This window comes from Phoca vitulina, unplaced genomic scaffold, assembly GCF_004348235.1.
Source record: "Phoca vitulina isolate PV1807 unplaced genomic scaffold, GSC_HSeal_1.0 scaffold3, whole genome shotgun sequence".
Taxonomy (NCBI): domain Eukaryota; kingdom Metazoa; phylum Chordata; class Mammalia; order Carnivora; family Phocidae; genus Phoca; species Phoca vitulina.
In genome coordinates this window covers 56,373,890-56,390,427 of record NW_022589706.1, presented here as the reverse complement: position 1 = coordinate 56,390,427, position 16,538 = coordinate 56,373,890, and the positions used below count along the sequence as shown (strand labels likewise).

At 37.9% G+C, this 16,538-nt stretch overlaps 1 protein-coding gene across 2 annotated transcripts in view; it reads left to right on the top strand.

Moving 5' to 3' along the window:
• Positions 1–65: 65 nt before the first annotated feature.
• The window catches only part of CCNI (cyclin I), a 33,442-nt gene continuing 16,969 nt past the window's right edge, over positions 66–16,538 (top strand). The window contains exons 1-2 of one of the 2 annotated variants that reach the window (XM_032400588.1): positions 67–596; positions 8,247–8,403. In XM_032400588.1, the coding sequence (XP_032256479.1) occupies positions 8,290–8,403 (114 nt within the window). In that variant the 5' untranslated portion in view covers positions 67–596; positions 8,247–8,289. Of the gene's footprint in view, positions 597–8,246; positions 8,404–16,538 lie in introns of both variants that reach the window. The other variant, XM_032400589.1, reaches the window with a different exon arrangement.

Genomic DNA, 16,538 nt, shown 5'->3' with positions numbered 1-16,538 from the left:
GGTCCGCGAGGGCGGAGCTGAGGAAGCCGGCACTTTTTCCTTCCCTCCCCTCCCTCCCCAGCCTTCCCCGCGAGCGGACGCGGCAGCGCTTCTGTCTCGCTTTTTCTTATTTTTTCCCCCCTTTCCCCTTCCTTTTTTTTCCTTTTACCCTCCTTCCCCCCCTTTCACCATTTCCCCTCGAAGACGCTTCCCCCGGGCAGGGGCAGAGCCGGTCTCACCCCCCGCCTCTCCCCGGCCCCCGCCGCCCTATGGCGAGAGGGAACCCCCTCCCCACCCGGGCACTAGCGGCGGCGGTTGGAAGAGTGGGACCGGCGGTGGCCGCGGCAGCCTCAGGTCCGGGGGAGTCATGGAACTAATTCGCTGACCCACCGGCCGCAGCCGTGCGTCCCGCTCGATCGCCAGCGCCCGCGCCCCCCCCCCGGCCCGGTTCCCCCTCTTCTCCCTCCTCAGTCGGTCCCGTCCTTGTCCCGCGCGCCCCGCCGCCGCGCGCTGAGGAAAATGGGGTGGTAACGGGCCCCCGGATGACCCCGCGTCACCACTGTGAGGCCTACAGCTCCGCCGGGGAGGAGGAGGAGGAGGAGGAAGAAGAGGAGAAGGTGAGGGGGCGGGGGGACTCGCTGCGTCTCCGCGCCCCGCGTCGCGCCCCCCCCCCCCCCCATGGCCCCTCCACCGCCACCCCGCGCTTCCCGAAGGGAAGCTCCCGGAGCCGCGCGCTCCTTGGCTAAGGCCCGGCCCCCGCCTCCCCTCTTCAAAGGAAACCTTCGGGACCACCCCCCCACTCCCTCCTCTCCATGCCAGAACTGTTCGGCACCTGCCCAGTTTGTAAACGGCTCTGTCGTGTTCCCTTTCGGGCCAGTTTTTCCGTCAGCGAGTAACTTTCGTAGCAACAGCAGATTGCCTATTCGTGCACATTTTAGGCACCGCAAGCCGGTCTAATACACAAAGAAGCGGACACACCCCCACCCTTAGACTTCAACGCTACTGCGGGAGCCAGAGGAGTATAATTTACATTGCAAAGCGGAGTGAATGCCAAACGAGCCGTTGAACGGCCAGTGCTGCGGGAATTCGGGGGGGAGGGGAACGTTACCCCAGGTTTGGGTGGGTGGGGGAGATTGGAGAGGAGGTGAGATTTGAGTTGAACCCTGAAAGGCAGGTAGAAAAGTACCGAAATTTTGAAAAGAGGGCAGAACGGTCCTCTCTTGAGCTAGAGGTTCCATTGCAGGTCATTTGGGCAAGAGTTGAGAATTGGGTAGCAAAATAGTGGAAGGTATGCCTGGGGAGGTAGACTGGAATCAGACTGAAGATCTTTGAATGTCAAGCTTAAGTATTTAGCTTTTATTCTGTCAGTGGGGAGCGCCTCAGCGTTTGAGGAGCAGAGTGTGCTGTTAATAACACTTGTTGAAGCTTTTTATCTGACAGGCATTGTTCAAAGCGGTTTGCAACTCGTTGAATCCTCACAAGGACTCGTTGTGAGGCAGGTAGTTCAGGAGCCTCATTTTACAGAGGAGGAAAACTGAGGGTCCACAAGATTAATTTACCCCGTGGGTGACACAGCTAGAGCCCAGTGGCCAGAATTCAAACCCGAGCAGTCTGACTATGCTATATAGTCTCTATCCCAAAATGAATTTGTTGAAAACATTAAAGATAGTATTACTTGCTTCCAGCTTTTGCACATCGTTTGTGGTAGCTGAAATAGAAGGGAGTGGGTAAGTAGATTAAGAAAGAATCAATAGGGTTTAGATTTGCTAATCTGGAACCAGAAAGATGAGAGATTCTGAATTTCTAGTCTAGGATAAATTTCTTAATACTGATGAAGAGCAGACTAGTTAGAATCATCATGTGTTGGGAAGGCATGGTAGAGATTTTCAATTACAGATGACCGAGTTTATGTGGCATTTTGACTCCTAGTAGGTTAGAATGGAACTCTATAATGTTTCTTGGTCAAGATTGGAAGCTGAGAGTGTGTATACATGTTTTATTCTCATTGTATAATACTTTAAAAATGAAAGATACTCACTTTTCTGTGCATGTTTCTTCATCTTCAAAATGGGCTTAATAATAATACCAACCTTATGAGGTTGCATAAGGTTAAATGAGTTAATACGGCAGAGTACTTTGAACAGTATCTGGCCAAGTAGTAAGCACTCATTGCTTTGACTTATTAAGAACTTAAGTGTGAGCTGTTTGTTAGACGTAGTGCTAAACTCTGGAGAGTGTTTGCCATCAAAGAACTCGTGGTTAGTAGGAGAGACAGGTCTACAAATAATTATCACAGCAATTAAATGCAGAAGTAGAATTATGTCTAAGTACAGATGTAAGAAGGCAGGGTACTAGTAGCAGACCTTTGCAAATGACAGCTCTGTAGGAAGGGGAGTGCCAGCTAGAGGAGGACCATTCAGGCTGAAAGAACTGCGTGGAAAGGCATGGAGCTAGGGAAACAAATAGCGGGCTGTTTCGGAATTACAAGTACCTGTAGTTAATTATTAGGTTGGGGGCATGAAGTCAAGGAGATGGTCACATTAATAAATCCCTCTTAGAATGGGAACTAAGATCCAGAAGTCTGCATCAGTACAAAATTATAAATGGAATTGGTGTTATTGGTGATAATAAATATAATAATTCTGTATTAATGAAGTTTCTGTGTTTACCCAACACCGTGCAGTACTTTTCCTTAGAATAGCAGGAGGCTCTGTATTTAGATTTACAGTATAGTTTATGCCGTACAATAACTTTATTCACTCATACATTAAGCTATTTGATAAACACGGAGAAAGAAACAGAAGTAATTGAAAGATTGGCAGGAGAAATGTTAAACTATCATAAAGTTAGAAGTGTGTGGAATATGCCAACCAAAACAGTCTTTTTGTTTCTTAGTTCCTAGAGACTTCTATCTGAGCATTCAAAATTCTGGATATGATTAATGGCATAAAATAATTAGATACAACTAAAAAGTTCTAGTATTTAAAACAGTAAAATTATATTTTAAGTGTATTTTGAGGTTTATTCAGCAGGTTTCATTATTCATGTAACTCAGTCTATTTTACACATTAGAAAACAGGCTAATGCATTATCAGTAAGAAAAGTAAAACTCAAGCTAATGCTTTCTTCACTGTATCATTGTCTTACTAGAATCTTTTTTTTTTTTTTTTAAGATTTCATTTATTTGTATGGGGGGGGCGCAGCACAGAGGGAGAAGGAGACTCCCGCTGAGCAGGGAGCCCAACAATGCAACAGTGACAATTCTGGGCTCAATGCCAGCACCCTGAGATCATGCCCCAGGCAGAAGGCAGATGCTCAACCAACTGAGCCACCCAGGCACCCTGTCTTACTAGAATCTCAGAAAAGAAGTGTAAAAGGTATCCTGCTAATATAAGCACTTCCATCGATAATGTGTTTGGCCCCCCGGCGGGGGGGAGGGGGTTGTCCACATTATTAACTTGTAAATAATTTCAAAAAGAAACTATCATTTCATCTATCATTAATATTTCACCCCGTTTGTTTTATCATTTGTCCTCTCTGTCTCCCGTACATACATATATATAGCATATATTATGGCCCTTTTCTCCTAAGTATTTCAGTGTGTATTTCCTAAGAATAGGGATGTTCTTACAGCATCACAGTAAAGTTATCAACTGTAGTAAGTTTAACATTGATACTTTAATTTGTCCATGTTCCCATTATGTCAGTTGGCCCAATAATGACCTTTATAGCATTTTATCTTCCCAGTACAGGCTTGAGTGTAGGGTCAGATATTGAACTTTTCATTTTTCTGTAGTCTCATTTGATCTGGAATATTTCCTCCGTCCTTTTTTCTTTCACTTGGATTATTTATACCTTATTTTTAAAAGATAAAGGAAATTTGAACTCTTTATCCTTTGTTACATTCCCCTAGTGTGAGCAAAGAATGATTCCTTTATTTTCTATTCTTCATATGGTGTATTACATTAATTGATTTCCTGAATGTTAAACCAACTTTGCATTCCTGGGCTAAGTCCCACTCAATTACGGTATGTAATCCTTTTTTTATGTTGCCAGATTGAGTTTGCTAGTATTTCGTTGAGGAATTCTGCATATGTGTTTAGAAGAGATGTTCTCAGTAGTTTTATAATGCTGTTGTCATGTTTGCTTAACTGGCCTCATAAAATGAGTTGAGAAGTGCTCTTCCTCTACTCTTTGGAGGAGTTTGTGAAGAATTTTAAACATTTTTCTATAGATGTTTGGGTAGAATTCATTAGTGAAACCACTTGGGCATAGGCTTTTCTTTGACAATTGTTTACTAATTCAGTTTCTTGTTATATGGCTCTTAAGCTTTTCTATTTCTTTTTAAAGGTAGTTTTGATAATTTGTGGTTCTAACTAGTTGTCCATTTCATGCAGAGTTGTCCGATTTATTTGCAAACCATTGTTCATAAAATTCCTTTATAACACCTTTTTTTCCGCTACAACATAGGTAGTAATGTCTCCTTTTATTCCTGATTTTACTACTTCATCCTTTCTGCTTTTATTTGGTCAGTGTAGCTAGAGGTTTGCCAATTTTGTTGATCTTTTCAAAGAACCAACTTTTGGTTTCATTGATTTTGTCTATTTTTCTATTCCTTCATTAATTTCCACTCTAATTTTTCTTCTGATTTGCTTTAAGTATAGTTTGCTCTACTTGCATCCCGTAAGTTTTGGTATGTTTTCTTTTTCATTACTTCAAAGTATTTTCTTATTTTCCTTGTGATTACTTCTTTGACCCAGATTCCTTTGTTTTAAAAAAATTGTTAAAGCGTCTAAGTATTTGAAAATCTTACTTAGGGTCTTAACTGTAGGAAATTGGAGAACAGGAATCTCTTGAACTGTCTTATTCTTTACATGATTTGTCCTATGTATCCCTCTCTGTTCCCCATCTGTCCCTCCTAAAAATAATCTTCAGAGGAAACATTTTGAGGGAAGAGCGATCACAGGAGCAGCCAGCCATTGGGGTGTGTTGAGAAGGCTGGGGGATCCTGGTGAGCCACCCTGTTGGGTGTAGCTAATAGAATGAAGTAGTTTGGTAAGTTTTGACAAGAGTTAATAAATTACAGACTAAAGATGGTTAAGCGTCTGCCTTCAGCTCAGGTCATGATCCCAGGGTCCTGGGATCGAACCCCCCCACCCCCACCCCCTGCTCAGCGGGGAGTCTGCTTCTCCTTCTCTCCCTGCCTCTCCCCGCCTCTCCCCCTGCTTGTGCTCTCTCTGTCTCTCTCTCTCAAATGAATAAAATCTTAAAAGGAATAAATCTCTAGGGGTGCCTGTGTGGCTCAGTCGTTAAGCATCTGCCTTCAGCTCAGGTCATGATCCCAGGGTACCCGCATTGGGCTCCCTGCTCCGTGGGAGGCCTGCTTCTTCCTCTCCCACTCCCCTCTGCTTGTGTTCCCTCTCTCGCTGTGTCTCTCTCTGTCAAATAAATAAAATCTTAAAAATAAATCTCTAAAAAAAAATAAGGTATAGAAGAAGCCTTAGAACCAATAAATAAACCAAGTTTAATCTCCATCCAGTATAGGTGTTTTTATTCTAAAGATCTCTTGACAGATGGTCATCTAGTTTACACTCCATTTCTAAGGTTAATATTTATATCTGCTTTAGATGAAATTATAGTGAGTTTATCTAGTTACGGAAGATCTGAGAAAAGTACCAAGGCAACAAAATTGGAATCTCAGATCATCTCAGCAGAATGTAACAGTAGATGGAATATAACAAGATGACCTTTTTTTAAAAAGAAAGAATACATTTACAGTCCTGAACAAGGTTGTCCCCCCTCCCTGCCAAAAAAGGGGGCTCCAAAACTATGTGCACAATGGGGTGGGGCAGGTGGAGAGGGAATTTTCCTAAGAGTGTACCTTAGAAAGTCTTAAGAGTTGATAGTGTGGTATGGATTCAAAAAAGTAGCTAATGATCTTAGACTGCATTTAGAAGAGCAAAAGTCATGTCATGTGAGGAAATCCTGAACAGTTCAGCTGTGAAAAAGATGAATTGGTGGGCATGCTAGCCACCTTCAAACATTTGAAGAATTGGCCTGTGAAAGAGAGTTTAGACTTGGGTTTGTTTTGTTTTTGGCCCCGCCCCAAAGATTGAAACCAATCTTTGGCAGAGTCCCTGTTTCATCAGGATTCTATGAGTGATAAAAAAATATTGGTAGATAGCATTTCAGTATCATAATGTTTATCATTTCATAGGGGAAATAGTGGGAAGCTGCTTTCAGAAGGGAGAGAAATCACACCAGATTAGAGAATCAAGAGTTCTTGGAAGAAGTAACCTTTGAAATGGACCTTTTGGGTTAGGTATTATTTCTTTTCCTCTCTGTTATGTACTGTTTTTTTCTTGGTACAAAAAGTACTTAATGCTTATTATAGGAAATTTGCAAAAACTCAGAAGTTTAAAGAAGGAAAATGAAAAAAATCACAATCCAGTTAACCAGAGGTAGTCTGCAGTAGATTCTATAGCAAATAGGCAAAGTATGTGAAGTGATGAATAAGAAAGGGATAGTACCTAGAGTTGGGGGTGAAGGGGGCATGGAAATTGAAATTTGTAATTTGCTTTTTTTAATTAATTTTAAATTTTATTTAAAAAATAAGAACTTTTCATATGTTAATTCTAGGTATTTAAATTTTTTAAAAATCCCACAAATCTGAAGCACATACATAATACAGGTACATAGTTGAAAAATGAAATAGTTATATGAGGTTTATAATGAAGAATAGCATTCTCCTGTTACTGGATTTTCTAACTCTTTTCTCACAGGTTAACCTCTGAGTGCTTATATGTCTCTCTTGTTATTTAAGATCATATTTTCAAATAACTTGCCCTACTGTCTTTTGATATTTCAGTTTTAGGTATTATTTATGTTTTGCCTACTGTGACATATAAAGATGTAGTGCTCATTCTATCTTCTAATACCTCCCATCTTCCCAATGCAGTTTTATCTATTCATTAAAGTCCCTATTCAGTATTTTCACTATTATTGCTATGTAAATGTTGTGGTATATTATTACATTTACCTTCTTGCATAATCTTTTTTTCTGAAGTTCAGAAACCTCTTCAGTTCCTTAGCTTTCATCAAATCTAGTTGAGTCTTGCCATATCTTCAGCTTCTCAATCTAATTTTCTTTTTTTAAAGATTTATTTATTTTATTTTTTAATTTTTTTTATTTCTCAGAGAGAGAGTAAGCACACAGGGGGAGCGGCAGGCAGAGGGGAAGCAGGCTCCCCACTGAGCAAGGAACCCGATGTGGGACTCCATCCCAGGACCCTGGGATCATGACCTGAGCTGAAGGCAGATGCTTAATCAGCTGAGCCACCCAGGCACCCCTCAGTCTAATTTTCTACACGTGGTTGTACTTCTCAAATCTCTAATTTCTTTTCTTTCTTTCTTTCTTTTTTTTTAAACCTAAAGACATCGGTCCTGGACTTTCAGTTGCCCTGCACTGATCTAGACTGTTGCTCTTTAGGCTTGCTCATTTTAGAGGGCCAGTCACCTGATTGTTGAGTTTTTCTAGATCAGCACTCTCCAGTAGAACTTTCTGCCAGTGATAGTGCAGAAAAGGAACATTTCTATCTGATGCAGTATCCACTAACCACATATGGCTATTGAGCATTTGAAATGGGGCTAGTGTGACTGAGGAATTATATTTTAACTTTATTCAGTTCTGATATAAATGGCCATATGTGTAGCTAGTGGACACTATTAATTGGAAGCACAAATAAAGATGGTTTTATACTTAAGGGGATGGTTTCATACCGATTATACGGGAATGGGTGGGATTTAATGTAATGGATGTAACTTTTTTTAATGAAGAAAAAGGTTAGTAACCCTTATCTGATGAGATTTTTAAGAGGAGTATTTGGGACCACTATTAAGAATAGCTAATATAAAAATCCCATGATTTAAAATTTGTTGTCACAATTTGAGGCGCAATAATGTATTTTCATCAGAGTCTGTAAGTTCTATCAGTTATATGGCCATGTTTTTATTCTCTTTACAACTGAGTTTCAAATTTAAAGTAAATATGTTTAGGTAACTGATTATTATTGTAACATTTTAATATGTTTTAAAGAGCTGTAAAACCCTATATTGCCTCATAACATTCTTATTTTGTTTTATGAATTGTTTAATAAGAACCAACATATTTATACAGCGCTCAGCGTATTTTATAATTAAAGAATTAAAGAAAAAGCCCCCTTCACCCCCAACTCTAGGTACTATCCCTTTTATATTTGATTTTATAGGTAACTACATCAAGCTGGGAGGCAGGCAGATCCAGAGGATATCATGAAGTTTCCAGGGCCTTTGGAAAACCAGAGATTGTCTTTCCTGTTGGAAAAGGCAATCTCTAGGGAAGCCCAGATGTGGAAGGTGAATGTGCCGAAAATGCCTACAAATCAGGTAATGATTTTTCTCGTCACTCTAGATAGATGACTTAGAAATAAGTGTACTGTCATAAAGTGGTATCTTGACACTGGATTGGAGAAATATATACCATTAAAGGATATGCTCTATTCTTTGTTTGAGAAACCTACCCTTGTTTTATTCTGAAATAGAACAAAAATGAATTTTTTGTTTTTGTTTGCTTGTTTTGTTATCTGAGTTACGGCTTTAGGAAGGTAGATATATTCTCTTTCTTTGTAGTCCAATACTAACAGTAGTAAGCTATCTTTATTTCTAAGTATATAGTTAGCTAGGGAGGCTGAAATTAACTTTAGTAAACAAAAATTTGTTCTGTCTTTCTTGAATATTTATAAGGAGTTAAAGTAAGCTACTAAGGTAATGCTGATGTTGGACATTTCTGGGGAAATAGCCAGCTTACCTCTCAATTACTGTTAGCTATATGCCTTTTCTTTTAGAAATTTTTATGCTTCTATCATATAATCCTATCTGTTATTTTTGACAAATAACTATAAAGTTTATGCACTCCCAAAGCTTATTGTATAAGCTCTTTTTATCCCTAATACCTAGCACTGTGCTTGGGATAAAGAATAGTGGCCAAGAAATTTTTGATTTTTGATTTGTAGGTGAATGAATAGCAAATATCTAAGTTCCTCCTTTGGTTTAGGTTAACCTTTGTTCATAGGTTATTGAAATCTATATGCATTTTCTACTAACCTACTTCTGTCATTCTTTCTCACAAGCTGAAGAAATATGTTTTGCATTTACTGTTACTTGTCATTTAACAGATTGAAAATAAGTTAACCTGAGTGAATATCTTTTAAGGTAGGAGCATTTACATATGATATCACATTTACTATTTTATTATATCCTTTGAAATAGGCAGTAGTCCCACTTTGCTCAAGACTTTAATTAAAGTAGTAGAGGTATCATTTGAACTTGATGTAGTTCTCTTTCCATTATATTTTGTTTTTCAGTTTTTATTTTTGTGTGCTTGTGTGATATTTTAGATTACTTGGGGATTCAGTCATTGAATAAATGTTCATTAAGTATCTGCTACATTCTGAGCACTTCTAAGCATTGGGGATACGTCAGTGAGAAAAAGAGAAATTCCTACCCTTATGTTCTGACATCCTGGTAAGCCTCAAAGCTTTAATACAGCTGGCTTTAGAACCATTTCTTTCTTCCTTCTGCTGTCTCCTTGAGTCAACATGTAACCAGTGATAATATTCTTTTACAGCATGGTCTTTGAAGGTAATATTCTACCAAGATTATAGTATATTGCTATATTATCACTTAATCTGGCCTATTTCTGTAGGTGATTTAACAAGTATTATTGAGGTAATACCAGAGAACAGAACAGTATTAGAACTTTGAAGAGGGAACTACTTAGGGATTTGCCTTTAGTGATATCAAGTAGAAGCCAAAGTTAATTCTTATAAAATGTGGGTGGGCTTGTTCTGATGGGGATAGGGGATAAGACTGGGATGAGAGTAAAGAGCCGCTTGCTGTAGTAACCCCCAAGGACGCTTGTCTATTCTAGTTCTAATTTCTTTATTTTCTTCTGCCACTCTCAGGGACTGGCTTTTCTATTTCTCTTTCCACTATTGATTCTAACCATGATTTCCCTCCTGATTGATTCCTTGCAGAAAAGAAACACAGTCTTGTCGTTAAGCCATAAACATACTTTTCCAGCTTTTCTAATACTTTTTTAAGTGCCGGTAAAATGGAAAAATAAAATATTTTAAAGGTTTCTGTTATGCTTCTTTCCTTCAGTTTCCTTGTCTTTCTTTCTCTACCTCTGGATCATTCTCTCACAATTCTCTTTTAATTTGCATCCCCTATCTTCAAGTTTAGGACAGAGTGGTCACACAAGAATATTATATACTTATCACTCCTCTTCTGTATGCGCCCACAGCACTCTTTACTTCTTTACGATAGCACACAATATTATAATTTCCTGATGATTTGATTGTGAGTTCCCTTGGGGTTGGGTTGTGTCATTTTTGTTTACTGGCATATAATAGATTTCCAGTAAACATCTATAAAAATGAACATTATCATTTCTTTATAATTAGTCCAGGTTAGAGAAGTTCTTTTATATAATAATAGTACTTTTGAGTACACAATAATTTTGCTATATGAATTTGGGAGAAAAAATTGAAGACTGGTCAAAGTGACATGCACTTTCAGATATTCTCTATTTTGCTAAAGTGCTTTTGATATGCAAAGATAAAACTTTGCTTGAAGCTGTTCTAAGGAATCTTAAAGGCCATATAATTATGTGGTTTCTGAATACAGGATCCTGAGCCACTGGGCTGCTGAGTGCATCAGAATCACCCAGGAGGCTTCTTAACAGAGATTCCAGGCCTCATCCAGACCTGTTGGGCTTTTGTGGTAGCAATTGTGGAAATTTGTTTTATTAATATGCATTAGATTCGGGAGACACTGATTTACTCTAACCACACAGTAGGAAAGTTCTCCTTCTAACATCTCTGGTAAGTGATTCTCTGCTTTGGATACTTTGTCCATTCTACTGTGGGAAGACTGTAAATTATTGGAAAGATTTTCCTAAATTGAACCTGAAAACTGCTTCTTTCTAGTGGCTACTTATTAGTTCTGGTTTTGTCTCCTGGAGCAATACAGAATAAATCTGTGTCTTATTTTAAATGGTAGCCCTTTATCTACTCAAAGATGTGGTAAGCCCACAAAGTCGTCCTCTCTTTTCCTGATTGAACATCCCTTGTTTTTTAACCATTATTTGACAAGATTTCTCTTTTACCACCCCAGATCTTCTTTTTCTAGATACACTCTTTTAGTGTGTTTCTTAAGTTGTGACATTTCATTTGTAGTCATTAATGGACAATGAAATGAAACTATTGCCTCACTTTATCTTGGCTTGATAATTTTGTTAAACTAGCCCTAAATTTCATTGTTTTGGCAGCAGTGTCATATCGGCTTACTGAACTTGTTTTTAAAACCTTGTTTTGTCTAGTTTTAAGCAAAGTTTCCTTTGTGCTAGATATACTTTTAGTTTTTGGCCTAGTTATGGTGTTATTTATTCTTATTAAAGTAAATTCTGACCATTTTTCTGGCTTTAAAATTATGATTGTTATATGTTGACTTGGTCATTCTTGTATAATCTGTGGATTTGGTAAATAAATAAATCTCTTTATCCTGTAGGTTGGTTTCTCTTTTTTCTTTTCCTTAAACCGTTTATTGAAGTATAATGTACAGAAAAGTACACAGATCTTAAGTGTACAGCTGTAAAATACACCACTTTACTGGCACTGCAGAAGCCCCCTTCTGTCCTCTTGTAGTTACTACCACCTACTCCCCCACACCAAGAAAACACTGTCCTAATCCAACAGATTAGTTTTTCCTGGTTTTGAATTTTATACATATATATGGAAACACAGAGTATGTACTGGCCTCTTGTTCAATATTTTTTTATGTAAGATTCATCTGTGTTACTTCATGTAGCCATAATTAATTTATTCTCATTGCCATGTATAATTCTTTGAATTTATCTCTTTTGTTGATGGTCATTAGTGTCATCTTCTTGTGCATGTCTCAGTGAACATATGTGCATGTTTTTTTGAGTATATTTTTAGGGATGGAATTGTTAGAACCTAGAATATGTGTATATCAGTTTTAGTAGATAACCACCAATTGTTACAAAGTTGTTATACCACTATTATGTCACATTTTTTGTGGGTTTTTTTGTTTTGTTTTGTTTTTGTTTTGTTTTGTTTTTACCCCTTCTAGCAGAGTATGAAAATCCTAAGTTGCTCTCCATCCTTGTCAACCCTTGGTATTATCTTTTCATTTTAGTTATTCTGGTGAGTGTATTATAGTATCACGTTGGGTTTAATCTGCTTTTTAATAACTAATGAAGTTCAGCTTTTCATGTGTTTTTTGGCCATTAGATTTACTTTTTTGGTGAAATGTCTATTCAGATCTTTAATCTGGGTTTCTGCTGAATTGTCTTTTTTGTTAATTGTTTTTTAAGAGTTCTTTCTTTTGCAGACTATGTATTACAGATGTCTTCAACTCTTTGTGTTGAACTTTGATCAGTAGAAGTTCTTTATTTTTAATGACCCAAGTTATCAACATTTTTTTCCTTTTTTAAAGAAATGTTTGTCTATTCCAATGTAATGAAGATATTCTCTTGCATTTTCTTCTGCAAAGTTGATTGTTTTACCCTTCACATTTAGATCTACATTCCAGTTGGGATTTTTGGGGGGGGCAGCGTATGGTGTAAAGTAGGAGTCCATCATTTTATTCCATATAGAGAACCAGCACCATTTATTAAAAAGACACTTTTCTCTACTTCCCTGCACTTTTGTTATAAATCAAGTGACTACTGTAGGCCTGTGAATATATTTGTGTGTCTCTTTCTTGCCTCTTTTCTTGTCATTGGTCCATTTGCTGCTCTTTAAATACCACACTGCCATAATTATTATAGCATTATAGTAAGTGTTTGGTGGCATACATTTTGTTCTTTTTTTCAAGATTGTCTTGGCTATTCTTAGCCCTTCACTCTTCCATATATATTTTAAAATATACTTGTCAATTAAAAAAAATGGGGATTATGAATCTGTCAATTTGGGGAGAATTGACATGCTTATAATAGGAGTCTTCCAATTCATGAATGTAGAATATTTCTCCATTTTGTTTAAAGTTGGTCTTCAATATTTTTTTTTTTTTTTTTAAGATTTTATTTATTTTTTTGAGAGAGGGAGAGGGACAAGCAGTCCCTCTGAGTTTGGAGCCCAATGTGGGGCTTGATCCCACAACCCTAAGATCATGACCTGAGCTGATATCAAGAGTCAGACACTTAACTGAGCCACCTAGGGGCCCCGGTCTTCAGTTTCATTTAATAATATTTGGTAGTTTAGGTTTATTCCTAGATACTTGAGTCTTGTTGAGGCTATTACAAATGGTATTTTAGATTTTTCATTTTTTTTTTTTTTTGATATGCTGTTTCTAGAAACTGGTATATGGAAATAAAATGGATTTTTATATATTGACTATACTAAATTCACTTCCAGAGTCTTTTGGATTTTCTGTATATTATACATAGACATGTTAACTGTGAATAATCATGGTTTTATTTCTTTCTATCCAGTTCTTAATACTTTTTATTTTTCTTGTGTTATAGAATTAGCTAGGGCCTCCAGAACCCCATTGAATATAAATGATGGTAGCAGGTGTCCTTGTCTCAGTTTTAGTTTGAGGGGAAAGTTTTCAGTATTTCACCATTAAGTATAGTATTTGTTATATATTTCTTAGATCATCTTTATCAGATTAAGAAGATTATCTGCCTTAGTTTGTCAAGAGATTTTTTTTATAAATAGGTGTTAAATATTTTTTACATCATTGGATTTTGTTAACATTTTGCTTAGGATTTTTGCATTTATGTTTATGGGTGAGATTGGTTTGTAATGCGTTTTGTCAGGTTTTCATAATAAAGTGTGCTGGCTTTGTAAAATGAATTAGGAAATGTTCCTGCTTTTTTAAAAGTACTCTCAGTTTGTTTGGGTTGTTATTTCTTTCTTAAGTGTAAGAAGGTTCCACTGGGAGCCTAGAGATTTATTTATGGGAAAATAATAATTCATTTTCTTTGGTAAATGTGAGACTAATCAGGTCTTCATTTATCTCAGTTTCAGTAAATGGTGTTTTTCAAGGAATTTATTTATTTCATCTAAATTGTCAAATTATTTCTGTAAAGTTATTTATGATACCTTTTTAACATCAAAAGGTTCATAGCGATGTTCCTTTTTTCATTTCCTTAGTTGGTGATTTGTGCTTTCTTTCTTTCTTTTTTTTTTTTTTTTTTTAAGATTTTATTTATTTATTTGACAGAGAGAGAGAGATAGCGAGAGCAGGAACACAAGCAGGGGGAGTGGGAGAGGGAGAAGCAGGCTTCCTGCCGAGCAGGGAGCCCGATGTGGGACTCGATCCCAGGACCCTGGGATCATGACCTGAGCCGAAGGCAGACGCTCAACGACTGAGCCACCCAGGCGCCCTGTGCTTTCTTTCTTGATCCATCTTTCTAGAGGTTTGTCAGTTAGTCTTTTAGTTCTGTTGATTTTCCCTATTGTACGTTTGGTTTTTTTAAGTTTTGTTCTTATTTTAATTATCTGCTTCTGTTTACTTTGTGTAATTTGTTTTTTTTTTTTTTTTTTGAGTTAGATGCTTAAATAATTGATTTTCCACTTGTTCTTGTATCTTATTTTTTTAAAGATTTTATTTATCTGAGAGAGCACAAATGGGGGTGATGGAGGCAGGAAGAGGCAGAGGGAAAGGGAGAAGGAGAAGCAGATTCCCTGCTGAGCAGGGAGCCCGATGCGGGGCTCTATCCCAGGACCCTGGGATCATGACCTAAGCGAAGGCAGATGCTTAACCGACTGAGCCACCCAGGCACCCCTGTTCTTGTATTTTAATATATACATTTAAAACTAAGTTTTCCTCAAAGCATAGTTATCCAACCATGTCTGATTTGTTGTTGAATCCACATATTGGGTTCTTAATTTCAGTTACTATATTTTTTAGTTCTAGTATTTCCTTTTAGATTTTTTTAACAGGTATCATTTCTCTACTGAAATTCTTCATCTTTTCATCTCTTTTCCTACTTCTCCTCTATTGTATATTAAGTCCTTTTCTGATAATTCAAAGTTCTAGGTCTTTTTGTTGCTTCCCTTTCTTTTTTCTCTTGGTTTTTGGTCACTTAGTTCTATTGTCATGCCTGGTTAATATTTTTAATAGGTTAATTTTAATTTCAATATAGTTAACTTACAGTATTATATTAGATTCGGGTATATAATATAGTGATTCAACAATTCTATTCATTACTCACTGCTCATCATGATAAGTGTACTCTTAATCCCCTTCACCTATTTCACCCATCCCCACACCAGCCTCCCCCTGGTGATCATCAGTTCTCTATAATTAAGAGTCTATTTCTTGGTTTGTGTCCAATTTTTTCCCCCTTTGTTTGTTTGTTTTGTTTCTTAAATTCCATGTGTGAGTGAAATCATATGGTATATGTCTTCCTCTGACTGACTTATTTTGCTTAGCATTATACTATCTAGCATGCCCAGTAATTTTTAATTGAATGCTGAACACTATGAAAAATTGTAAAGGTTCTAGACTTTATGTTGCTGAAGAAGGGTTGTCTTCCTTTGGTAGGCAACTGTGTAGGAGATTAATCACTTTATTTATTTATTTTTAAATTTTATTTATTTATTTGACAGAGAGAGAGAGAGAGAGAGAACACAAGCAGGGGAAGCAGCAGAAGGAGAGGGAGAAACAGGCTGTCCACTAAGCAGGGAGCCCAATGTGGGGCTCGATCCCAGGACACCCTGGGATCATGACCTGAGCTGAAGGCAGATGCTCAACTGACTGAGCCACCCAGGTGCCCCGGAGATTAATCACTTTAACCCAGTGAGAGATGATGCTGGTGGGAGTCTGGGCTGCAGTTGGGTATGGTTTCATCTGCTTCGGTGTGCCCCATCTCCTAGAGTGTAGTCAAGGATTCCACCTGAGAACTTGGGAGGGTGCTGAAGGGTGCTGAACTCCTTCTTGCTTTTCAGAGGCTTTTGCTTAGCTTCTTACACCCCTGTCCTTCCCACCTTCAGAACTTCATTCAGAAAATTTCATTCCAGAATTACGGGGAAAATCAGCCAAGTGTCCCATTCAGTTCTCTGACCCTTCCTTTCCCCACTTGGCTCCTTAAGTCTCCAAATTTTGTCTCTAGCCCTGTAAAAGTCTCACAAGCTCTGTAGATTTCTTTGCCCTTACTCTCAGCCTCTTGCCATACTCAAGAGGATGGGCAAATGCCCTGAAGGAAAAGCTACTACAGAATATTGACTCCTCGTTACAGGTTTCCCCCAGTATTGGAAAGTAGAGCATTCCTGTGAAAACTTTGGTAAGCTGAAATGGTGTAAAGCAAAGAAGCAATTACCATTAATTTATAAGGGAAATTTTTTGAGTGTTCCGAGACCCTCTCTTTGGCTTTTCTGATATCTTAGGACACATCTTGCTAACACATGGGCAAAATAAATCAAGATAAAGCCCTGGTGCTCACAGACACAGTTCAAAGCTTGATGGCTGAGGTGCTGACTGTGGTT